General features: G+C 40.2%; 3 protein-coding genes across 4 annotated transcripts in view; 2 read left to right on the top strand and 1 right to left on the bottom strand.

The window, feature by feature from the left end:
- Positions 1 to 27,670, bottom strand: part of LOC140244176 (integral membrane protein 2B-like) — a 76,422-nt gene that overhangs the window by 13,626 nt on the left and 35,126 nt on the right. For both annotated transcript variants that reach the window (XM_072323806.1, XM_072323807.1), the window contains exons 3-4: positions 26,964 to 27,140; positions 6,555 to 6,665 (exon numbers count right to left, since the gene is read on the bottom strand). In XM_072323806.1, coding sequence (XP_072179907.1) covers positions 6,555 to 6,665; positions 26,964 to 27,140 — 288 coding nt within the window. The remainder of the gene's footprint in view (positions 1 to 6,554; positions 6,666 to 26,963; positions 27,141 to 27,670) is intronic.
- On the top strand, positions 21,165 to 24,049 carry LOC140244784 (uncharacterized). Its single transcript, XM_072324404.1, has 2 exons — positions 21,165 to 22,288; positions 23,961 to 24,049. Coding segments are annotated over exons 1-2 (1,125 nt in total). The 3' UTR covers positions 23,962 to 24,049.
- Positions 23,976 to 25,793, top strand: LOC140244783 (uncharacterized; the record flags this gene model as incomplete). Its single annotated transcript, XM_072324403.1, has 1 exon — positions 23,976 to 25,793. A coding segment is annotated over one exon (1,146 nt), but the record flags the coding sequence as incomplete, so codon positions are not given.

The raw sequence follows: 27,670 nt of genomic DNA, 5'->3' as shown, positions 1-27,670 counted from the left end.
CAGCTGCATCTTATCCAAAAATTCACAGGAATTTTCATAATGGTAAGTAGATCAAAATGCCTTGTCCATTCAGTGTCATGTCCGTTACGCTCGCTAAAAATGCAATTTCTCAACAACCACTTGATAAATTTCCATGAAATTTTCAGTGTACATTCCATATACTTAAATGTGTCTGATAAACTCAATTAGAAACTTTTGGAGACTCCCAATTTCACTGTGTGATGGTTTGAATCACAAAAAAGTGGTCTGAATGTCATGTCCGTTACGCTGGAATTGACCCTTAGATAAATCTGTTTGTGTCTAAATTGATCTGTAATGAATCAATATCTTGGGAAATTTTCTGATTTCAGCATGTTTTGAAACAAAAAGAGAGAGCACAGTGATGTACAGTTTACAACATGTAAATATTGTGTGGCTAGTTTCTGTGACTTTGTATATATATGTAATCGAGACAATAAAGCTGATGAAGACCTAAGGTCAAAAGCTTCCACCAGCCGGCATCCTGCAACATCTTCTGTCCTCATTATTGTCTTGATTATATTCTTCCACAGATGACAGAGGCGTATGGTTCAAGTATCAGTATCATCCCACTATATATTATACATATTTTTTTTTTTCTTTTGGTATGATTTATGTCTACACATTTTCTCTCTGTACAGTGTATACTCCATCTGTCCAATGTGAAGAATTCATATGTATAGAAATAAGAAACATTTTGCAGCTTATAATCAAGTTGTATGCAGGTCATCTGGAAAGCTATAGTACACAGCTACAGCCTAGCCTTACTATGGGGTCAAAGTGCAGACAAGCATGCACATTGATTTCTGGGTGGATCCAGCTGGATTTAGCACCTTATGGAAGAGAACTATTTTTTCCTAATTTCCTCACAAGAATGTCAATATTTCGAAGAGTTTACTGTATGGATTAGTAAAAACCAATACATTTCTGTTGGAAAGGAACTCTTCACATGTATGCATGACACAGACAAAGTAAATTCAAGACAAAAAACAAACACAGTATTCCTGCTGCTCTTGCTGTCAAGCTACCCCTCAATAACCCAATAGGGTTGAGGATTAAAATGAACCTAGCTTAAAAATGAGAAAATAACAGGGAAATGACACAAACTGAAAAAAATAGAATCTGCAGTGACCCAAACATTAAAAGAAAACTTCACATGTACCAAGATTCTTGAGACTTGGATCAACCACTCAGACAATCTGCAAGGACAATTGTGACCACGCGTCACAAAACCAACAAAAAGTCGCAAGCACTGATTTTGTGTGAGAGCTAAAAATACAAACTGTAGGTTAAATGGGTCAACCCAGTCAATCTGAAGTTTTTCATATTTTCTGAAAGAGTAAGTCTTATTCTACATTATACTTAAGTTTGGGATCATAAAGCAAACAAGAAATTGTGTTTTCAGCAGTTTTTCCTAAACATTTTTTGGTAGATTAGGTGTGCCTATAAGAAGTTCCCTTTTCATTTCTTAAAAACCATGTTCATACTCACGTTCAAATCTAATAACTTTAAAAAGGATGACGCTACTGCTTTAAAAGTCGGTATTAATCATTCTACAGAATGTGCTAATAAAGCATGCTCAATTTCAGCTTAATCTGATAATTGATTTGATTTTGGGGTCCTAGGATGATTTCAATCATATGGGGGTGCTGCAAGCACAAAAACTAGCACACGAACCTCAAATTTTTATTGTTTTTCTGGAATTAGTAAGCCTTCTTCTACAATTTGGTCAAGTTTCATGAAAATGACATGGGTTTTGAATGTACAGCATAAGTTTTATGAACTTTGTCCTTTAGCTCACCCCTAACAGAAAACGTCCCTGACATGGATTTGAGAGATTTCGGTGTTTTCTGCCGCATGAGGGCGCTGCTTGCTCAAGAATGAGAGTGTAAACCCAAACTTTAAAACCTTTTCCTCGTTTTGGGCACCTTTCTCTACAATTCTTGCAAATTTGGAGAAAATGACGTGGATTTTGAAAGGATTATGGGGATTTCAGTTTGTCATTGCAGATTTTGTTGCCAATCATGGTCTTGATCCTGTAACGCTATCATTTTGGTGCTGGACAGCAGATTGTCATATTCTTCAAAGTCCTGTAGAAGAAAAACAAGCACATGAACCTGTGGTTTTATTTACATATTTGGGCTTTGGATGGGTCAAATAAAGTTACGGTATGGAAAGTTTGAAGAAAATGACATGGACTTCACTTGAACTGAGGAACGTCCTTAAATAGACCCCGTACTTCAGAGCCTTTTTTCTCAGTTCACACTTTTCAGAGTGTGTGCATTGTTTCCAATATTAGAATAAGGTTAGGCAAGTTCATTCTAACCCTAAAAAGGCCGGGGAGGGGGGGGGGGTATGAACCTCGACATTTCCCATTACCATTCCGCCGTGCAAATTTTTTTGACACGCTGCTCGCTGACTTTCACTTTCAAAGTCTCGCACATCTTATGACACCACTTTCGCAAAAATCTGGCATACGGTTATGATGCTGCACAACCTTTCATACATTCTTGTCAGACCGAAAATGGCTAAAAAACATGATTTTGTCTACAAAGTCTACGCAAATAGAGTTTTCTCACCTTACTCAAAAAGATATGATTATTTTCACTTTCAATGGCTGAAATCAATCAATTTTAGCATAATTATGCTTTAATAGGCTCTGTAACAAATTTTGTGGAAAAAATGACAAAAAAGGTCAAAAAACAAAGAAGTACATAAGAATTCATAGAACAACAGAATACATCAGAAATTAATTTTGATACCTAATTTTTTTTTCAAGTACATTGTTAGGAATGCTACAAAGAATATCAACCAAAATTAAGATGCTATTTCAAAGTACGGTAGCTTTATTTTTTTGAATTAGAGCAAAATTTATGATTCATGCATATTAATTAATGTAACTTATAAGATATAGAAAATGAAAAAATTCTTTTTTTTTAAAATGTATATGTGACCCGTTACAACAAAAAGGTCCTAAAGTCGCGCACGGTCGAAGCCGTGAAAATCGATTTTGAAGTCAGAGCATCATAATTGGTCAAAATGTACGATTTTCTGATTTTGACATATTATTGGAGTCTGACATGTCTTCTATCATCTGTCGAAATTTTGAAGCAAAATGATGAAAGGAAAGACCAAAAAATAGCGTTTTTCTGGGCCATGTTTTTGGCGTTTCAACCAAGCAGAAACCGGTTCGAAAATTTGGATTGAGCGCCACATACAGGCTCCGCCCCTAACAACGACCGGAGTGATCTCATTGGTCAGTTTGCTGCTTGCCGCTAACCGAAGCGTGAAGCTCGCACACTGCTAAGTCGACTGGTGCGTGCGGGCGGGGTGCGCTGTGCCCAGTCGCTTCTCCTGGCATCCTGGTCACTGATTGGTCGGTGAGGAGACCGCCGACGCTGTGCTTGAATGAGCATTTCGGGGGTTGCTAGGGCTTACCTTCTATTGTCCGGAGGTGAAAACTGACTACGTGCCACTTGATCACGATAGCGTCGCAAGGAAAACTTTTAGGGCGCTTTTCTCGAAACAGTGATTTCCCATACGTCTCGACATGCTCTCTTTTAAACATCGATATCTCCGCACCCGATTATTTTCATAAGATTTGTTATATATCAATTTAAAGCAGAAAGATTAGGGAATTTTGTCATGCAATTTTCAAATAATCGACCTCACCCGACTTTAGGATCATTTTGTTGTAGCGGGTCACATATGTGCCAATATTTATGGCCATTGCGCGATCGACGACCGAGATCTCGAGGGGGGGGGGGGGAGGGGTTGAATCAATCCTCTCCCGGCTACAGAACAGCCCTAAAAGCCCGGCCTGGTTAGGGTAAAGTACATCATTTTAAAGTTTGAAGTCTGCTCTCTCAAAATCTGCTCTTAACTAAAAATTTATGTCTGGCAACTTTTTGTTAGTTTTGTGACACAGTGTCACAATTGCACATCATGTTTGAAGGGGAATTACCCAAAACATAATGTGGATACATTGAACGCACAAACTGTAGAGGAATACATCAGAGAAATTTGAGGAAAATTGAAAATCGATTCAAAAAGTTATGAAATATCAATGTTTTGATTGAATCCACCTGCTGTTATCATTGGATGAAAAGGCTGCAGCATTTTGTTGTGTTCCACCAGTAGAACAATATACATGTAAAGAATGCCAGAAGAGAATTCCACAAAGTTACGTTCTTATGAAAAGTAAACATCCTTTCCACTATTCACTAGCACGACATACTGAGTAACCTTTTGGGTAATTTTGTGTGTGTGTGTGTGCGTGTGTGCAGATTTTATGTATAAGCAGGTCAATTGAATCTTACTCTAGCATATGTACAGGAAAGCAGTAAAAATCTTGCTGATTTCATGGAGTTGAGATGATAACTTGCCCAGGACTTGACAGGTTAATTGCTAAGCCTAAAATAGACCTTATTTAAAGGGTGTGTACAGTTCTGGTCGAGGTGAGGATTTAGCTTTTCACGTTTTGTGAGATGTTCAGAAACCACTCTATGAGATGTCAAAGAGAATGCAGTTCTAAGGGGTATCAAAAGTTTATTCGATGAAAATCGGTTTTGAAATGGTTGAGATAGCCAAAAACGAGGTGAAACAAAGAGATCCTAATAAAGTTGTGGCATGTTGCCTTTTATTATTAGTACTTTTTTGGATATCTCAGCCATTTGAAAACCGATTTTCATCAAATAAACATTGAATCCTTCTTAAAATTACATGCTCTTTCATATTTCATAAGAGGCTTTTCACTATCTCACTTAGGAATGTTCAAAACATGAATCCCCACCTCAACCAGTACTGTACAGTTCCTTTAAAGTGGTAGCACATGAATGGAAGATAAATACGTAAAAAGAATGTTGTGTTTTGTTTGTAAGTTTCTTTCAGATTTTGTGTAGATTTCATGAATTCATCCAGTTTTCACTATTCAAACCCTTCTCCAATATAACATTGGCAGTGATAATTAGTCATGCAAATTTAACAAGAGACCCAGGGGTCTTGCGCTCACCCGAGTATCGCAAGTTCACCTTTCACGTGGTCTCTAATCTAAACTACACACAGCTCTACCAAAATCTGACCAGACATTCTCAAGCAGAAGATGAAAATGTACAATTAGGGCCCAAATTTGGGCCAGCTCCCCATCTCCCCAACTCATAGTATCAATTTTAGCTCTATCACTTCTGGTTCTAAAGAATTTTTTTTTAATGATTCCTTAATTTGGGGGGATTGGGGGCCCCCCTGGGGCCCTCCTGGGTGGGGCATGGTGCCTATTTTAAGAAATTGCGATCCTAACCCCCAGGAATGCTACCTGCAAGTTTGGTGAAAATCCATCATGAGGTTTTCAAGAAAAAGATTAAAATGTACAATTTAGGCCCCAATTGGGACCTCCCCACCCCTCCCCCTTGCCCCCAAGGGGGGCACCCCTGGATCTGCTATGAACAAACTTGAAACTAAGTCATTAATGTACTAACTCATAGTATTAACTTAGCTGTAACACTTCTGATTCTAGAGATTTTTAAAGATCCCTTGATTTTGGGAGGTTTGGGCCCCTTGGGGCCCTCCAGGTGGGACAGGGTGCCCGTTTGAACAAATTTAGATCCTATGCCCCTAGGGATTCTACCTGCCAAGTTTGGTGAAAATGGGTCATGGGGTTCTCAAGAAGATGGAATTGTACAATTTAGGCCCCGTTAGGACCCCTCCCCACCCCTCTCCTCTCGGTCCCAAGGGGGGCACCCCTGATTCCACCATGAACAAACTTGAAACTACAGTCATCAATGTAAAACTCATAGTATGAACGTAGCTCTATCACTTCTGGTTCTAGAGAAGAAGATTTTTAAAGATTCCTTAATTTTGAGAGGTTTGGGCCCCTCTTGGGCCCCCCTGGGTGGGGCATGGTGCCCATTTTAATGGTGCCCATTTTAACAAATTACGATCCTAACCCCCTAGGGATGCTACCTGCAGAGTTTGGTGAAAATTGGTCTTGGGGTTTTCAAGAAGAAGATGAAAATGTAAAAAGTTTATGTACAACGCACGACGGACGCTGGACATAGAACGATCGCAATAGCTCACTTGAGCCTTCGGCCCAGGTGAGCTAAAAAGTTTACGCACAATGGACGACGGATGCCGGACGAAGAACAATTGCAATGTGTGAGCTAATGATGCCTGGTTGATAATTCCTGCAGCAAAATTCCCAACAGGGTAATGCTACATTTACACCATGTTCGTGGTGACTTCGACAGCCCTACTTGCCTGAAACATGTAGTGTACCATGGGTAGGTGGGATATTCTTCTTCACTTTTTCTCTTTGTGTTCTATGGTGTAGTCTTTGCTATACACCGCATTTTCCAACAGCTTACGTTTCTCATGAACACCAGGACAGCTGCACATTGCAAATTTTTTGAGTTTAAAAATCTGACACAGCATCCACAGCAATCACATTCTGTCACGTTTACCCATCCCGTTTTGTCCAAGGTGACTTGAGACATGATGTAAACGTAGCATTGTTACATGATCACTAAAAAATTAGTTTTTACCTGGTAACTCTGGATAAACTCCCAAACAGTCTGAGGGGCCTCAAACAGGGAATCAGTGTGGTTGACCAAGTAGCATCTCTCATCCTGGACATCACGGAATGCTGTGATTTGCTGCATGTCAAAAGCAATAAACCAGACAGAAAAGAATTTTTACACTTGTATCTATTAAAGCATATGCATGTGACACATGTTATTGTTTTTCTTATTTTGACTGTGGATGCTTTTTTTAATCATCTTTTTTTTTTCCTGTCTTTCAATGTAAGAAAAGTTCTGCTAGCACTGCAGATTGTGAAAATTGGGTGGGAGAAATAATACATTTCAGGTACAATACCACTGCAATGTATTATGAAAACTAAACATTAAACTTTTTAATTTTTTTTTTTACACATAATTGTCAAATAACATTTAGGGTATGAGATCACTCTTAATGACTTCTTATTCAAAATATGGAAATGGGAACAGATGCTAAAACGAATGATGTTGGAACACAATGTGGTAAACTGACAATCAATATGGACACTACAATATACACTAGGTACACATGTAAGAGCCAACTTTATTTCAAACATCTGTAAAATTGTTTTTGTATGTTGTGTACACATCCTGCAGGGCTGGCACAACCACATGGGCGGGGGTTGGAGGCACTTTTTTTTTGCATGGTATAGGGTCTCACTTTTTTTTTTTGCCCCACCCCCACTTTTTTGCAGGAAATACATGGTGATACTTTTTTGTTGTTGTTTTGCTGCTTGTCCGCCCCCTCACTTTGAAAAAGATAGTGCCGCCCCTGTCCAGTTCATGTACACTGTATGTGTAACTAAGCATGATCACTCTTGGAGAAACAAGTGTTTAAGATTATTCTTTTATTACAGGTATTGTAGTCTCATGAGTCTTTAATAAACCAAAATATGGGTTGCTTAACCCTAAAAGGGCCGGGGGGGGGGGGGGGGGGCGGAATCCGCCCCCCTCGACGTTTCGCGCTATAATTCTGTAACGCGAGATGGCCTCGTCGCGAGGCTTCTTGACTTTCTTCGTTCAAGTCTCGCGCAACTTTTGAGACCAAATTTGCAACGTCCGCGCATACTTTTGCGAAGCCATGCCCATTTTTGTAACGGAATGTCGCCCCAAAACGGGCACAATTTTGTGATTTTGTGTACATTTCCTATGGAAAACAGTGCTCTGTCATGAAAGTCAAAAAAACCTGATTATTTTTACAATTAATCACTTTCGTTGATTAATTTTGTGCTAATTATGGTAGAAAAGTGGTCAGTGACAATTTCCAATGAAAAAACAAAGAAAAACAAAGAAAAACATAAGAAATTCTGAAAACAATAAAATACATAAGAATTGTAATGAGTTTTGGGAGTTTTTGTGATGTACAATTGTTGAATATGCTAAAACAGATTTACAGATCAAAAATTAGACTCTCAATGCTTTTAATTAGGCTAGAATATCACTTTGAGCTTAATTTGCATAATTAATTAATTAAAATGAGAAATTGATTGTTTTAAAAAATCTTATGACACAATCTTGTAGATTATGACGCGGGTCCATCCCCCCCCCCCCCAAACGTGTACAAGGTACAAATTTGTACATTGTACACAGTGTTTCTACTCAAAGTGTGAGGAATCTTACATAAGATCACCAGAAATGTGAAAGACAAATTACATTTTTTTATGAAATATAAATTGACCTCATCATATAACCATACATGTAGAACAACTTGAGCACTCGCATGTATCCCCTGAACCCATTTCTCACATCCCATCCGGATGACTTTTAGGCCAAAACGTTGTATATTATGGCAACTGTGGCAGGATATAATGAAATCTGATAAGAAATAGCACATACATGGAATATGATATGTCATACAGATTGTAAAAGTCTGAAAAGTCTGAATGAGGGCACTGTGAATAAAAACTTTTATAACCTAGAATAAATCGTGATCCCCATAAACCTCAATAGCAAGTTTGGATAAAATCTTGCAAGAAATGTGGCTGATAGGCAAACACAAGAAATGTGACATGGCATCCAAGTCAGAGCGCGGAGGGCACCATCACTACATACTGTTGTGTCCTACATACATGTGTACATGTTGTATGTACAATGTACAAGTAGAACTAGCGCTAACACTCAATGTGATTAATACCCCCACCGTAGCACTGAAGGAGTTAGCTCAACCAGCAATTACTCTGTATGCTTTTCATTGAAAAAAAAATTGTTACCATGGCAATGTATTAGTCAACAATGACTAATAATGTATATTTTGCTCACTGATAGTCACATGTGTCATAGGATTTCAAGTCAAGTGCTCAAAACCTGGGTAAGAAAAATAAATCAGCAATTTCTATGATTTTCATTAAAAAGTGCTGTTAACCATGGAAACACATTTTTCAACAATAATGAACGATAAATTTTGCACATCTAAAATTTGCTGTTGCCATGGGAATGCCTTATGCGATACTAGTTAACAAAAAAAGTGTCTTACACATCTACCTTTGATAATAGCGGTCTTGAACACATGCCAAATTTGGGGTCAATTGCTCAAAAAACTAGAATTATCACTGAAGGTGATTAATACCCCTGCCCCTAGTGTTGCTTTATATAGGTTTTCCCATTCATTTTCAAACTTTTTTCATTCAATTTCACAAATTTTTACTCCAATTTCGTCGCGGAATATCGAGAGTAGGCCAATCGTACTTTCAAATTCGTCTTTTGTCATTCATTTTCAAATAAAGTCCATTCAATTTAGTCATTTGGCATACATTTTCGTCATTTACAGTTCAAATTCGTCAGTCTCACTCGCAGCACTCAAAACAGCAGGATCGATTTCGTCTTTTGTCAATCAGTTTCGTTAATTTTTCATTCATATTTGTCTCATATCTCTACCCGGTGTGATTTTCCAGTCATTCATGTATTTTTTTTCCTGTAACCGTTTACATTTTACATTCAGGAGTTAACATACACCTAAGTGCCCCCCCCCCCCCCACACACACACAGAACCACAGATACAGACACACACACAAGCAATCCGAGTACACATAGACACAAACATATATGTACCATGTGTATGTACATGTGTATACCGTCTCGTAAACGAAAACACTGACAGACAATTTCTAGGCAAACATGATAAAAGACAAAATTTAAGTGTAGAAATGTCGCCTGTTAAATGTCAAAGAATGGATAACATAATTACATTTGCTGCTTTCCAGGGTATAAGATTTAAACTTTGCTTCATGCATTAGGCCTATGATGCGAAAACCTGAACATTATGAGTTAAAGTTCAAAATGTGACACTGACATACTGTCCTGGGTTATGACTTTTGACTGTCGTTTATCCTTCAATAATTTTCGTTGGTTGTCTTGTTTTTTGTGTATTGTTAAAGCAAATGGTTAGGGAAGAATGTGTAACGATACAGTTTACGAGAGAAACTAAAAATATGTCGGCTTAAAGTTGGTTCACCATCAAAATAAAAAATCGACAACATCTGACTAATTTGAATGAAAAATTCATGAAATTGTGTGAACAAAGACGAGTTTGATCTTCACATTCTGCGATCCGTCAGCGGGAGGGACGAATTTGAATGACAACTGACGATTCTGAATGCTATGTCTTCGAAAATGTTTGACGAAAAACGAATTACAATGACAATTGAAGAAATTGAAGTTAGGATAAATTTGCGTTCCACCTGCTTCTCGGGACGAAATTGAATAATAAATCTTTGAAATTGAATGACAAAAGTGCGAAAATGGATGGGAAAACCTATAGTATGTGATGTCATGAGGGCAATGGCGTTAATACCAAGTTTGTGCACTTGTCGAATTGGAAACAGAATAATTTTAATTTACTGTACAATTACAGAGTTGACACTGAATATAAAACTTCCAGCAAATGGAAACATGCTTTCCCCCAGCATCACTATACTTAAAGACCATCATACACACCAAATTTGACCTTCATAGCTTGAATGGTTTATTTTGATACAAAAATGAGTGGTTACCATGGCAACACATTTTACTTAAAATTAACACATTGGTGTCTTGCAAAACTACACTTCTAGATCATGATACATACTAAATTTGACTTTAATTGCTTGAATGATGGAAAAGTTATTCGATCTGCAAGGTTTTGGTAAAATTGTGGTTACCATGGCAACGGTTTGTGTGACAAACACAAAAATTATGTGTTCCACATCTATACCTCAGGGCCATAATGCCTACCAAATTTGGTTTCAATTGCTTGAAAACCGTGGAAGAAGTTCACACCACAGGATTTAAAAAAAAAATGTGGTTACCATGGCAATGCATTGTCCGATACAAATACAAAGGACATATTGCAAAACTACACTTAAAGAGCATCACATGTACACCAAATTTCACCTTCATAGATTAGACGGTTCAATTTGATTTTTACAAAAATGAGTGGTTACATGTACCATGGCATCACATTTTTCTTATATTAACACATTGATGTGTTGCGTAACGACACCTCCCGATCATCATACATACTAAATTTGACCTTAATTGCTTGAATGATGTGGAAGTTATTCAATACACAAGGTTTTGGTAAAACTATGGTTACCATGGCAACGCTTTGTCCGACAAACACAAAAATTATGTGTTCCACATCTACGCCTCAAGGCCATAATGCCTACCAAATTTGATTTCAATTGCTTCAAAACTGTGGAAGTTGTTCACTCCACAAGATTTCGAAGAAAACATGCGGTTGCCATGGCAACGCTTTGTCAAGTACAAACACAGAGTATCTTGCATAACTACACCTATAGATCATCATAGATACCAATTTTGAAATTGATTGCTCAAATACCATGGAAGTTATTCAATCCACAAGGTTTTGGTAAAATTATGGTTACCATGGCAATGCATTGTCCGACAAACACAAAAAACATGTCTTGCACATCTATACCTCAATATCATCATTTACCCTAAGTTTCATTTAAATTGCTTCAAAACTATAGGAGTTCGCGACGCAAGATTTTGCAACCGACCGACCGCCCACCCGCCCGCCCGCCCGCCCGCCCGCCCGCCCGACCAACATCACGGTGATTCCTATATACCCCCTTCACACTATGTGTGGCGGGGGTATAATGAGAGAGTACAGTACCATGTGGTAGTTAGATCCACCAGATTTTGCAACGGACCGCCCGCCCGGCCTCCCGACATCCAAGTGATTCCTACATACCCCCATACACTGTACATACTGAGTGTATGTTCGGGTGGGGGTATAATGACCATTTGTACTCACATCAATTAGGGACGAGTCCCAAGTATACTCGGGCAAGAGTCTATTAGGGAGATGCATGTTGTAGCAAAATCAAACCGTCCTCGACGGGTTAAAAGTCAGAACAAGGGCCCTGTCGAAGAAAACTTTTGCTACCTACATGTAGAATAACACTCTACAAACCTCCATAGCAAGTCTGAATGAAATCCGACAAGAAATGTTGCTGATAGAGCATATTATTCAAGAAATGTGACATCGCATTCAAGTTGGAACACTGAGGGCACTGTCATCACAAAGAGAGCCCCTCTTGTTTTGGTTTGGTTTGTAGCTTCTGTTTTAATACTGACGTCAGACTTCTGATGTTTGCCCTCCCTTGTATAGCAGTGTGCCTAAATAATGTGGGTCTACCTATTGTAACACCATTCATTATCAGTTGTGTTCATAATTTGATTTACTCTATATTTTGTTTTTATTTTTCTCTCAAGAGGCTCTTCTCCATCATGACCCACACTAAAACACAGATATTGAACACTCCAAGATAGGGTCAGTTCTGTCTAAAACAAAGTGCCAAAATGTGTCTCTCCCATTTGCATAGAAGAAATTAAGATTTTCTAACTCCCAGAAGTTCATTGACCCCGCCTACATTTGACCTTGTGGTGACCTTCAACTCCCCAAGGGACATTTACTAGCCAAGTTTGGTCACAAACGAACATATGGAGCAAAAGTTATGAGCCATAATCGAAACGCGCCGTAAAATCATAACATTGGGCCCTAAAAGTTTGTTGACCCTTGTCTGTGACCTTCGACCTTGTGATGAACTTCAACTCCCCAAGGGACATCTACCATCCAAGTTTGGTCACAAACAGACATGCCGGTATACATCAAAAGTTATGAGCCATACTTGTAATCGAAAGGTGCCGTAAAACTTAAAGGACAAGTTCACCTTCATTAACATAAGGATTAAGAGAATGCAGCAATATTAGTAGAACACATCAGTGAAAGTTTGAGGAAAATTGGACAATCGATGCAAAAGTTATGAATTTTAAAAACTTTTTTCTTGGAACCGCTGGATGAGGAGACTACTAAGGCTCGTGATGTCATATGAGTACAACAGTATAAAGAAAATGTAAAGAAAATTCAACATATTTTCACTTTTTTCGCATAATAAAAGAGCACTTGACTTGCTTCTTTCTAAAGGCAATGGGAATAATATTACCCATAACATATGTCAGTAATGAGTCAAGGGAATGTGTACTTTTTTCAAAAGATGAAATTTTGTGAAATTCTCTTTATATTTTCCTTATATTGTTGTACGCATGTGACATCATACACTGTAGTAGTCTTCTCATCCAGCAGTGACTGCACAAAAACTTCAAAGATTCATAACTTTTGAACGGATTGTCCGATTTTCTTCAAACTTTCAATGATGTGTTCTACTAATATTGCTACATTCTCTCACTCCTTATGTTAATGAAGGTGAACTTGTCCTTTAACATTGGGCCCTGAAGTTAATTGACCCCTGCCTGTGACCTTTGACATTGAGGTGACCTTCATGTTTTATTAAAATGTGTAACTTTGTATAACCACTCTTCCCTCCAAGTTTGATTGAAATTGAAGTCCTCAGTGGAGAGTTATTCAAGTTTTTGTGGCGTTTTTGTGGCGGATGACGGACAGATAACAGACGGACGACGGACGGACGGACAGACGCCGCAGGTGATCCCTAAAGCCCGCCGCACACTATACGACTCACGACCTTACGACTGACAGACTTTGGATCTGAAATAAACAAGGGGTGTTTATTCTAAGGATACTGTGATTTATTTTGGATCCAAAGTCTCTCGGTCGTAAGGTCGTGAGTCGTATAGTGTGCGGCGGGCTTTAGTCTCCCCTCACCTCCGGTGGGCTCGACAATAACAGATTATGATGTATAGGGGCTACAACATTTTAGTTTACTCCAAAAATTTAACTGTTAATCATACTCACTTACAAAATGTACAAAGTGCAATTGTGATAGACAGTATACTACCCAAATATTAAGGTAAAAGTCACTTCATTATTTTGATCAATATTTCATATCCAAATCATACCAAAACATTTTGTTAAATGGATAAAATAAGAGCTGCCAACCCGAAGAATAGGAAATCACTCATAACAAGGCCTAAAATCAGTCATTTTGGGAAGAAATCAATAATTTTCTATGCGGCATTATGATTCCCCCAAAACGTACATGTATGTAGATGGAACACTGCACGGCATGATGCGCACGCGCATGCCTGCTTGATGAAATTCAATAGCTTTGCCATGTATACTGCATGTCATTTACATTTTAAATGATAATAACAATGATAACAATAATACCAATACTAACTAGAAAAGCACTCGTAGAGTGCAGACCTCTGCCAAGCAGCTCATTTCCACCCATTATTATCCACGCATGCTAAAAATCATCCAGTTTCCCAATATACAGCTGTACGTGTAGAAGCCTTTCATTTACGTCATCACTTTAAAGTTATGGGGCGCCTCGCTAGAGCAGAGCATGTGCTGTAGAGCGCATTGATGCAAACCTCAAATACGCGCAGCTTGAACTCCAAAGTTCATTGACCTTATCTGCAAAAAGATAAAAAAATCCTTTAAAAATCCATAAAAATTCCAGGATCAATACTAAAATTGAATCATCTCTTCCTTGGGTCATTATCAACTTTCCCTGCAAATTTCGTTCTACTGTGGGAAATCTCTAGTCTGCCAAGCCACTGTGCGGCAGCACAGCGTCATATACAATACAAGTTATGATACACCAATCTATTGAGACCCCTCGAACACAGCTACATTGTACATAACTACAAACTTGTTGAATGCAACTGTTGTTGAAAATGTCTGAATTCTTATATTACAAATTTCACAAACTACTCAGGTGAAACGAAATGCTTGGACTATAAGCATGGTATATTAGTCCATAGTGAGCCCTCATGCGACGTAAACTGAGCACAAATTGCAATTTCAAACTGGAAAGCTGACCATCGCAGCACGATTCCAAACACAGTACATAGGCCCCATGCTTTGAATGATGCAAATTGTGCGCAAAGATGACAGAGTGCTGGTAGCGGCGCACGCATCAAGTCACAATAGCCAAATTAAAAGCTGGAACCACGGTGCTCCATCTGCGCGTTGCTTGAGTGTCTCCCCTGCACGGTTGACAGCGCCACCTTTTCCTGACGTTTTTGCAGTGCTATGCTGCTATGCTGCGGTATACGATATATAAATCTTCGTTTTCAGTAAGTTGTAAATTCAGCATGGCGATACTGATAGCAAAACGAGACAGCTAAATAGATCAAGCTCATGATAGGACTGAATGACAAATATGGTGCAATAAATTCAAAATCATTTTGTCGTTCCGGAGTACAGTGATTGCGTCAATAGTGCAGGTACAGCCCTGTCGCGACACTTGTGTACAGCGACAGGGCTGTGTATCTATAGTTTAATAGGGAATCTCCACAGGCATGCATTTTGCTGTGTATCAAGACTAATAGGGAATCTCCACAGGCACACACATTTTGTTGTACATAAATAATGTGTCACACAGCATTTCAATAAAATGCAAATACTGTATGTTTGAATCTTCCACACACAACACACACTTGCCAAAACATCATGTCACATGAAGTACCAATTTTAAAGATGATCATATGACCACTGACAAACTATACATTCACGAATTTGAACATTCATTAAGAAACAGATTCTTAATAATATGGTATTATATCGGCAAAAAACATCTTTTTAAACATAAAGGCAAGTAATTTTCTCAGACACATTGCCGGGTTATCTTACTGAAACATGGTCTGTAGTCCCACTTGCACAAATTAGTGTGTTTATTTTATGTATTTTTTTTTTTTTATAATACCACCTGATATAATGAGATATCTGTTATAATGAGGAAAACTGCTTGGTCCCAACCTCGTTTTAGCAAGTTGCCCCTGTACTGAAAAATCCTTGACCCTGTAGTCCTGTACACTGTGTACATCTGTATATAGAGTCTACTCACTCTTCAGGTAGGCTGTCCATCATAGAATCACTCTGGTAGTTTACAAACTTCAACTCCAGCTGGTCCGGGCCATTTTCCATAAAATGGAACAAAGTTGAACAAAATATGCCTATTCCCCTGGACCAAGGGACATTTCAAGCTCTCTGAGTCCAGGCGCGGTGGAGCACCCCAATTTGCGTCTCATTATCGCCCCGTTCTATTTGAATTTACAACGGGCATCCATGGCTGCCCGAAACTGTGTGCTTGAAAAAGTCAAATCTTTACCTTCTCCCTGTGCCGCTATGCGTGCCGCTAGTACACTCAAACTTCCCACACTATCTAAGTTTTCAAAAACCTTCCTTTTGATGAAAAAATTATGAAATTTGCTGCACTAGAACTTGAGATATTAAAGCGTTTTGAAAATCACCTCTCGCAACACATGCTCTCTGTTTTTTTCCGACTGGACTATGGCTGCGCTCCAATGTGTCCGAAATTGGCAACATAAGTTCATCAGGCCTCAATCCATATATGTGAAAGTTTTCGCTTGGTTCCACCGGTACTTTTTGAGAAATTAACTTGTTTCTACAGGGTTTGGAATAGAAAATTGTAGTCAGCGAAACAATTAAAAATGACGTCATTTCTTTTCCCGTAATATTGGGCATGCATGGTACGTGAGATTCAGGATTTTCGTGCTCATTGTTGGTTTGCATGTGACGCTGTCAATTCTGCTGAGTGTCGCACGGCGGTGACTGCTGAGCTGCTGCCGCGCATGCTGCATGCAGCGATGCGTTGTGTGTGCTGTGACATGCAACGCTACAGTGACGTGATTATATAGTAGACATGGGACCGACCTGTACGCTTTGCGTTCGTGTCATTTTTGACATCACCTTCTGTTTTTTTCCGACACAACCATGGCCGGGAATATTATGGTATGAAATTTAAAATGCAAGCAGATAAATAAATTTTGGTGTACTTTGTTCGAATGGCGCTTTGGTTCCGCAATCACACTTCGTGAATTTTAGGATGATTTTCGAGGCATATTTTTGGTAATTTTGCTCGCCAGGTTTTCGCTAAAATTTCACATTCTATCATTGTCAAATCCTTTAATATGTTATATGTGCATATTCGGACATGTTTTCAAATTCAAACTAACTCAATTTTAATCCGAAAATAGGTTTCCTTAAATTGTTATTAGCTTGAGAAGTTGTTTACTTTTTCTCAACTACGCGAGTACGTGTTGTTTACTTTATGCAAATGAGGCTCGGCTGCCGATGGATTTCTGCGAGATAATTGGGGTGCTCCACCGCGCCTGAGTCTTGTTTGGATGACCAGTCTTACGTGTATACGCAAGTCATCCCTAAAAGGGAACTTGGACGCACAATATGAAATTACAACACAGTAGCTTCTAGGAGAGAAAAAGAATTCTCTCCTCGGACATACAATGCATGTCTTGTGGACAGAATGTGTCTCACTCTACTCCCAAAGATCAATGTCCTCTAGTTTTCTCTGCATTTTGTAGTCACATTGTGTAACGTTAGGGGTTTTGCTGTTTTTTTTAATGAGGATTGCTGTCTTCATAAATCTCAATTGTTACACAAAGTCCTCTAATCTACATAATATCTGTATCCAAAAAGAGATAACCCGAGGGGCCTCCTCTTGCAACTCAATATTCCACTTGTTAATCTGTATCCAAAAAGAGATAACCTGTGGGGCCTCCTCTTGCAACTCAATATTCCACTTGTTGAAATTCAGAATTGTACACTATGTGCATACTGGATGAACAGACAAAAGTTTGCATATATCTCTTGAATCAGGTTGGCATGGATGTCAACTTGCTGCTTTGGCCGTAGCAGAAGTTACTGATGGCAATGTGCAGTACAAACTAGTACTTTGTAGCACTGAAAGTTGAAGTCTGACTTATAGCACTGTTCTATGTTTCTGCACAGAGCACCCCCCATGTTTTGATTGTGCTGTTCTACTTCCACCTTCACTTGATGATGGCCCTTATGTTCCAGAGGAGCCCATTTTTACAGAAGTGCTTCTAGTTCTAGTGTAGATCTAGACATCATACTAATCTACTTTTAGCATTAATAGTCAAGTTGTCTACTTGTAGACCTAAAATTCACTTTTACTCACCTGCAGAGCTCCTTGAGCACACAATACACACGAGTACTATGCAATGCAGTCTGGGAGAGGATAACTGCGTGTGTGTGCCATTGCACAGGAAGCGCAGACTGCAGGCTTAATATGCCTCGCCTCATGCCGCTGTGGCCAGTGCTGAGCTTGAGAAGCAGGGAGGAAGGAAAGAGCCAACAGCATGTACGCAGCGCCCTCAGCATAGATGACAGTGCATTGCAGCATTTCCAAAATCTGTTATTTTTAGGTAACTCTCTGTACTTCTGCAATGATGGCCGATTTCCGTACAAATTACGCAAAATTTGTACTAGTTGGCAGCTCTTAAAAATGTCCACTTTTAAAAGAAAATGACAAAGACGCACAGTGATAGAATTACAAAATGTTATGTTGGATAACTGTTCTACAACGTTTCATAAGAAATATGGCACTGCGATGTAGATACTGTACATTTACAGGATAATCAGTAGAAGAAACTTGGATGATGACATAATTAGTTTATAACCATAACTTCTTACAGGGCTCCATGAACTCTGACCTACATTGTACGGTAACATCCCACAGTCCCTTGCCTTGCTTCCTGTCACTACATGTATTGTATGGATTGGCATTCATCAGTAACAGGTAGAGAATAAGCCTACATGTACATACACACTACAAGTATTTGACTCAAAACAAGAGACCCAGGGGTCTTGCGCTCACCTAAGTACCGCAAGTTCACCTTTCATGCATTCTTGAACACTCCTACCTGGGAACATTGGAAACTTGTGGTGGGGGTACTGTAGCTTTGAGAGCTGGGGACATGGTGTCCATTTGCATTTATATTTCATCACACTGGTAAAAAGTACCTGCCAAGTATACTGTACTTTAGAGAATGTTGGACTACTAGATATGCAGTTTGAAAAAAAAAAGACGTAAAACCCTATCACTTTTGATTCTAAAGAAAAATATTATTGAATACTGTATACGCTGTTATTTTCGCATACAGATATTTTTGCGAATGAGGAAGTCACAGACATTTTCGCGAGATGTTGTTTTCACGAATTGACACAGCGGCCTTCATAAGCGTACTATACCTTAGCGTATGGTGACGTTTTCACGTGTTGTTAAATTCGTGGCCCAACTGAGATTTGCGAAAATTAAACCCTCGCGAAAATAACAGCTTATACAGTATTCCTTAATTTAAGAGGTTTGGGCCCCCTGGGGCCGCCAAGGAAAGCATGGTGCCCATTCAAACACTTACACACTATGAGATCATATCCCCCTATAGGAATGCTACTCGCAAAGTTTGGTGAAAATCCATTATATTGTTTTCAGCAAAGGGATGAAAATCTATCGCGCCATTTGGACCCCCCACCCCCCAACTCCACGGGGGGGGGGGGGGGGGGGGGGTGGGGGGGGGGGTGGGGGGGTGGTAGCCCTGGATCTGCAATGAACAAACTTGGAACTAGACTTGTCAATGTACAAACTCTATCACTTCTGGTTCTACAGAAGAATTTAAATATTCCTTAATGTTGAGAAGGGGGGGGGGGGAGGATTGGGGAACATGGTGCCCTCTTGAACAAATTGAGATCTTAAAGGCATAATTTACCATTTGCAGATGAAACAAAAACCTAGCATTAGTGCTTCAAAATAGTTCTGAAATATGAGTTAGGGATAGAAACAACCACTGTAAAAATTTGAATCCCTATGATCGATGTTAAGTTTGTTAAATACACAAAATGTGAACAATGGTTATAATAAGAATGTTTCCAGACTAAACCGTCTACAGTTACGGTTTATTAAGAAAAACACTGATATCTCCTTATATTTTAGGCTTTATTGCAAAAATTTTATATGGTAGGATGTTTTGTGATGCAACAGACCTACATATATGCATCAAATGTGATATCTTGAACATTTTTGAAATAACTGCTCCCAAAGGTAAACTGGACCTTTAACCCTCTGGCATGCTACCTGTCAAGTTTGATGAATATTCATGACGGGGTTTTCAATTTACTTTGGACCCATCCCGCTCCACTTCCTTGGGTCCCAAAGGGAGGGCACCCCTGTTTCCGCCATGAACAAACTTGAAACAACAGTCATCAATATACTGACTCATTGTATCAACTTAATTCAATTTCACTTCTGGTTCTAGAGAAAATCTTTTAAGATTCCTTACTGCTGGGGGTGGGTTGGGCCCCCCTTGCGGGCCCCAGGTGGGGCATGGTGCCCGATTGATGGAATTGAGATTCTATCCCCTAGTAATGCTAACTGCCAAGATTGGGGAAAATTCATCATGGGTTTTTTTTAGAAAAAGATGAAAATTTACAATTTAGGCCCCAATTTAGGCCCCCCTGGGGTCCCCAAGGTGGAGCACGGTGTCCATTTGATGGGAATGAGATTCTATTCCCTTAGGGATCCTACCTGCAAAGTTTGGTGAAAATTCATCATGGCATTTTCAAGAAAAAGATGAAAATGTACAATTTGGGCCCCATCTATTATACCCCTCCCCACCCCCTCCCCGGGTCCCAAGGGGGGCACCCCTGATTCCGCCATGAACAAACTTGAAACTACAGTCATCACTGTTCTAACTCATAGTATTAACTTAGCTCTATCACTTCCACTTCTAGAGAAGAATATTTTTTTAAGATTCCTTAATTTGTGGGGGTTTGGGGCCCTCTGGGGGCCCTCCAGGTACCGTAGGGCATGGCGCCCATTTGAACAAATTGAGATCCTATCCCCCAAGGGATGCTACCTGCCAAGTTTGGTGAAAATTGGTCATGGGGTTCTCAAGGAGAAGATGAAAATGTAAAAAGTTTTCGCAAGATGCATGACGGACGACGCATGCCGGATGCCGGACGAAGAGCGATCGCAATAGCTCACTTGAGACTCCGGCTCAGGTGAGGTGAGCTCAAAATGCCATACTCATATGTACTTAATTGTAGTCCCATCCATAGATTTATGAGTTAAACCATAGTAGTCCACAACTACAATAGTGTACATTGCACATTCTATCACGTAATACTTCGTACAAGCTTCAGAGGGTTGCATATTCCTCGTGCTTTAGGCAGGAGCTTCACACAGGTGTAAGATTCAAAGTCTATTGTCATGATAATGAGTTTGAGTCTTCGAGTGTATATAAAGGAGGAGGATATTCCACGCCTCTCATCTTTTTCTTGTGTGAACGGCAGGAGGTTACGTCTTCGATCTTATCATACGCAGTTTCTCAACTATGGATATGTCGGAAGTCGGGGGACAGTCGACGGGCCCAGTCCCGTCCACAGCTGCTGTGCCGTCGATGGCGGATTTCGAACTGTTAAAAACGCAATTGGCAGCTTTAATGGAGAACCAACCATCTGACGCTCAACATCCCGCCGGGCAGCATGCGAAGCATGTGCCCCAAACTGCCGGCGGGCATCCACGGCGTAGCCGGGATGATGAAGATGACTTGTTAAGCATCTTTGCGGAGTCGCCTGTTGTATCAGGCGTGTCGTCCCCCAGCCGTCAGGTCAGCTATGACCCAGAAACGGACCTTGAGATTTTCTCCGCTGCACAAGTGAACAAAAACACTGGCTTTGACTCTGACGACGAATTATATGGTCATGGCCCCGAGGTGCTTGGAAAGCCCGTTTTCGACGCACTTTCTACCCGGCTAACAAAAGCCGTGACCATGCCACCAAAGACTGAGTGTCTTGAAAAACTGGATAAGCAATATCTGACGCCTGCAAACGCCCCGGCGCTGTGTGCCCCCCGTGTCGATGAACAACTATGGGCGTCCATTCCTACCAGAGCTAGAGCGGCCGACTCTCGAGCCCAAAAACTTCAAAAAGCCGTAGTGCGAGGAATGATCCCTTACGCCCATATCCTGGCAGAACTTCATGATGCTGCCGACGACAAGAGGGCAGTTGATGTGAGCCGCGTCAAACGATTGGCGCTGGATGGGATAACGCTGGCGGGACACGCCACGTATGAAATCTCGATGAAGCGTCGAGAAGATTTAAAGCCATCTTTCAACCCAAAGTATCGGGGAATTTGCAGCCGAACCGTGCCAGTGGGTCAGACACTTTTCGGTGGTGACCTTTCGGCGACCTTGAAATCAGTGGGAGATACCTATTTGGTGGGGCAGAAGATCGCCCCGTCAGTAGGAAGATACCGCCGCCGTTTCGGCAACCTCACGAGTGGCAGACGTCCGGCGTTTCGCCCGTATGACAACTACCGCGATACGCGGTCAGGCAACCGTCACGGACCTCCACAGAGATCGTTCCGGCCTGCCACGATCTCTCGTCCTCCCCCTCCGAGATTTCGGGAGACTGCTGGCCAGCAGCGAAATGCCCGTGACGGCTCTTCAAAAAACTAGTAAGTTCAAAACATCAACAATTCCAGGCAGGAAGACTCAGGTTCTTCAGACACGCTTGGTCGGCTATAACATCCAAATAGTGGGTAATTGATGCTATCACTGGCTACAAAATCAATTTTGATTCTACTCCCAAACAATCACGAAACTCCCTTTCTTTTCCTTTCTCCCACGAGGAGAAAGCTGCCATCGAAAAAGAAGTCAATTTGCTTTGCCAGAAAGGTGCAATTAGCGAAATTGCTAAGGGAGATGTTGCCTTCTTATCCACTATATTCACAGTTCCTAAAAAATCAGGAGATCTCCGACCAATTATCAATCTGAAGAACCTGAACGCCTTTGTAAAACATGAACATTTTAAAATGGAAACGTTCAGAGATGTTAAGGAACTGTTATCGCCATACGATTATTTAACGACAATTGATTTGAAAGACGCTTATTTCACAATTCCAATGGCTGATGAGCATCGAAAGTTTCTATGTTTTTCGTGGAATGGAAAATTCTACTGTTTCAATTGTTTACCTTTCGGCCTATGCTCGGCCCCACGAGTATTCACTAAAGTCATGAAACCTGTCATTTCGTCCCTTCGTTGTAAGGGAATTCGTGCAGTTATTTATTTGGATGACATTCTCATTTTTGCACGTTCTCAAGAAGAGAGCGCACAAAATACTACATGTGCCGTCGAATTGTTGACAAACTTAGGGTTCCTAGTCAACTTCGAGAAATCAAGTACTACACCTAAGACGGCTTTGATTTATTTGGGTCTTCAGCTAAATTCGGTTGAAATGACAGTTAGTCTACCTTTCGAAAAAGTGGTGAAATTAAAGAGTTGCGGTCGAATTCTGTTATCGTCAAACCGAGTTACTATCAGGGACCTGGCAAAGTTTATTGGTTTGATTATTTCCACTTTTGATGCGATCCCTACGGGGCGGCTGCATTTTCGCACATTAGAATGGTTCAAGACAAAGGAGCTTAAGAAATCAAACGGAAATTTCAACACTCATGTCCAGGGAAAAAGGAGCTCCGGGAGATAGCCTGGTGGGTTTATCAGCCTATTGAAAGTTTTCAGACATGCTTAGTTTTGCCCGACATATCCATGACAGTGAGCACTGATGCAAGTAATTCAGGCTGGGGAGCCTTTTGTGAGAATGACGGCTCCTTTGTTCAAGCTAGGTGGTGGCAAGACGAATCACTTTTGCATATTAATGAGCTTGAACTCCTCGCAGTATATCGAGGAATCCAAGCGCTCTGTGATGTAATTACCAATACACACATTCACGTGAAATCAGATAGTAACACAACAGTGGTTTACGTGAACAAGATGGGAGGAAATACCCCAAATCTAGACTGCATCGCAAGGGAAATTTGGTCGTGGTGCCTTAGTAGGAATGTTTGGCTCTCGGCCTCTTACATACAAGGCATTCATAACATTGAGGCCGACACTCTGTCTCGAAAGGACATGAACAAAGAACTTAGCCTTCGACCACATATTTTTGCGATGGTTCTGTCTAGGTCATTTACACCTGATGTTAATTTGTTCGCTAGTAGACACAATGCCAAATTGCAGATGTTCGTGTCATGGAAACGCGATCCACTTTCATGCGCTGTTAACGCTTTTTCCTTATCATGGAGTTCGCTAACCCCATATCTATTTCCACCTATTTGCATTCTTTCTAGAGTCCTGCACAAGTTACATCAGGACAGCTGCCAGATGGCGCTGCTCATCGCTCCATTGTGGAGAGCCCAGCCCTGGTACCCCATCCTCCTCGAGTCATTAATAGCCCCGCCCATTCTCCTCCCACGGGGTTGTCTAGAGCCCCTCCCCACGACGTTGCCAGACATCAGGCTAGTCGCCTGGACCATCTCGGCGAACAGTGGGAAGCAGAAGGCTTTTCGGAGGACGCTAGACGTCTTCTCTCCCGCTCATGGAGGGAAAATACCAACAAACAGTACGAGTCTGCTTGGTCCCAGTGGCTACATTGGTGTAATAGACGATCGTTTGATCCGTTTAACCCAACTATAGTTCATGTTGTTAATTTTTTGTCTTCCCTAAGTTTGGGGAAGAGCTATTCTACAGTGAACTGTTATCGATCAGCGCTATCATCTGCGCTACCACCTATTAATGGTTATTCTGTCGGAAAGCATCCGCTTATCATACGATTGATGAAGGAAATATTTAATGAGAAACCTCCGAAACCGAGGTACACGAGCACTTGGGAAGTTTCCAAGGTTTTGGACTATTTAAGTTCCTTAGATGTTAATGAAAATCTCGATTTACTCCAGTTGAGTGAAAAGCTTATTTCTCTTACTGCACTTGTTTCAGCTCAAAGAGTTCAGACGTTAGGTCTTCTTGATACATCGTACATGACTGTAAATGATGAATGTGCAAGTTTTCAAATTATGGGTTTGTTAAAGACAACGTCACCTAAGGCGAATATCGCATCCCAGTCGGTTGAATTACCAGCTTACACTCCAAATGAAAAAATTTGCGTTTTGTCTACTCTAAAGGAATATCTCAAACGAACGGAAGTGGCTCGTCAGGCTAATAAGGAGACAAAGCTTTTTCTTTCGACGAGGAAGCCACACAACAAGGCGTCGAACGCCACAATAGCGAGATGGTTAAAGAATGTTCTAGTCAAAGCAAAGATAGATGCATCAATTTTCTCGGCCCACAGCTATCGTAGTGCGGCCAGTTCAGCTGCCTTTTGCCACGGTGTTTCGATCCATGAAATAATGGCTAGAGCAAACTGGTCAAACTCCAGAACCTTTAGGGAGTTCTACTTTAAGCCTTCTACAGAACAAAATTTTGCGTCCACTATCCTAAATCTTGGGACCTAGACGATCGTGAATGATGTTTGTGTATAAACTTGAATGTGGCGATATGTGTTTTGTTTAACATTGTATACAACAGTGCCTTCATGTATAACCTCTGACATATACAGCAACTTAATGTTATTACCAAGATTATTGTAACAGCCTTGTATTGCCGCTTTGCTATCCAACTTGTCAACTGATGTTATTATTTTTGGTCGTGGTTCTCACTGAACGAAGTGTGAGTATTAAAACTGCTCAGAAATACACATGAATGCTATTTTGCCATCTGTGTTTTCTTTCATAGTTGCCATTTGTACTGTATGACATACAAAACAGTTCCCGTGATGCTCTTTGAATTGTTATGCAACCCTCTGAAGCTTGTACGAAGTATTACGTGATAGAATTCCTAAATTATGCGAATAAATGAAGTATAATTGGAATTCTATCAGTAATAATGAAGTACAAGATGAGGAGGGTCCCGCCCACACGCTGCATACATACAGCATTGATAACAACAGGTCTTATTCCCTCCCCTTGTTCCGCACGGAAACTGTTTTATCATTCTGATGAGATTGTGATTGATGAGTGATAATGGCATATAAACGCAAGGCCCCTTTAGGGCGAACATAATACACAGTGCATGTGCCTGTTGAATTGAATGACTGTGGTGTCTTTGTTTTCACGTAGTCGTGATGTTGGAAAGGTCCTTTGTTCACACTTCGAAAGATGAGAGGCGTGGAATATCCTCCTCCTTTATATACACTCGAAGACTCAAACTCATTATCATGACAATAGACTTTGAATCTTACACCTGTGTGAAGCTCCTACCTAAAGCACGAGGAATATGCAACCCTCCTCATCTTGTACTTCATTATTACTGATAGAATTCCAATTATACTTCATTTATTCGCATAATTTAGGAATTATACCCTATAAGTTTCAGGTGTTAACAGGAAAGCTTACGTCATGAAGATTTCAACAAAACAAATGCAGAATGATGTCTCACCCACGTATCAAATTTGTAATTATAGTTTTTTTTTTCAATTGATGTTAAGTTCACTGACCTTTTGACTTTTGACCTTTGACTGCAGGCCCCTTGAAAAACATCTTCTCAATTTGAGATATTAGGGACCCGCTCTTGGGGGCCCCCTGGGGGGACCATCACCATTTTTACAAACTATGGTCCCCATACCCTTTGAAAATGCCTTCCATGTTTAGTCAAAATCCAGCAAACAGTTTTCAAGAAGATTAAAATGTCAAAAATCATGAAAAGCTGCCTTATTAGGATATTTGTGCCTCACCCTAGGAGCCCCCTTGGGGGTATGCCATACAAATTGTTGTATGAGCCCCCTCCACCATTGATCATTCAGGCCATGTTAAATCAAAATTCAGCAATCAGGTTTGGATCAATAGAAGATGAAACCATTCAGTTTCGTACAATGAAAGCTAAAAATTACAATTAAATGAAAAGAAAAAGAAATGAGTGCTGTGTGAGGAGTGTGTACAATGTATGTGTGTGTTTTTGCAGGAACAGGATATGGCCTGTGATGCCTTTCTGTGGACAAGTTGTAGTGCAATAATCAAAGTCTTCAAAAAAATACAAACAAACAAACCCACCAAACAAACGAACTTGTATCAAGTGCCGACATTAGAGGCATGCAAAAAAAAAAAGAAAAAAATCAATTCCTTTCTTTTCTACAGCTATAGGTGATGATCACTAGATAGAAATCTATGGCATCACAAAAATTTAGTTTTACTCCAAGAACGAACAAGACAGAAAGCATGTACAATGTATTACAAGTAGAACAAATGCAAGAAACTAAAAATGATCGTCACATCAAGAAGATGTGGTTCAGTGAAACTTACCATCTGGAAGTCGGACATAACCTTGAACGGATGGTCATTCTCAAATTTAGGGACATCAAACGTCTCAATACCAGCTTCCTTGTCTACCATGATGGTCTCCTCTACAGTGGCATTGGGCGTGTCTTGTTCTGGAGGATACATCACCGTGCAGAAGTTGGCCGGGTTGGAGCGGAACTCCTGCACACACACACACACAAAAAAAAGTTCATAGTGAGATGGAACTTTGAATTAAATAAAAGGGTTACAAACAATGAACAGACAGACAGGTTCAAAAGCCCAATGTACTGTATGCATACACTGTAACACCTCTGCAGTCAGAGGAGCAGAGGCATTATAAAATGAACAAAAATTTAGCTGCTTGAAAGGCTACATCAGCACTGCGTGATACCCTGGCAATTTGGTGAAAATCTATAAAGTACATGTATTGGTACTGGAAACACAACATATAACGAAAATGAAATCTACTTTTGACAAGTGATTTATTGTTTGTAATGCATTAAACACTTTTAACTATCTATCACTATATTTGAATTACATCCTGCTAGAATACACGTACAAAAGAAGTTTTCCACAGTGTACACATGCTGAGCAATCAGTTTTTTAAAAAAGTACTGTATATGGCATTTTGCGAGTCTAAATTTTCGCGAATCGGGAATTCCCGACGATTTTGAGAGTTGTTAAATTTGCGATCATGGATCCCTGTACTG

Source organism: Diadema setosum, chromosome 21 (assembly GCF_964275005.1).
Source record: "Diadema setosum chromosome 21, eeDiaSeto1, whole genome shotgun sequence".
NCBI lineage: Eukaryota > Metazoa > Echinodermata > Echinoidea > Diadematoida > Diadematidae > Diadema > Diadema setosum.
This window is presented reverse-complemented; position numbering and strand designations above follow the sequence as displayed.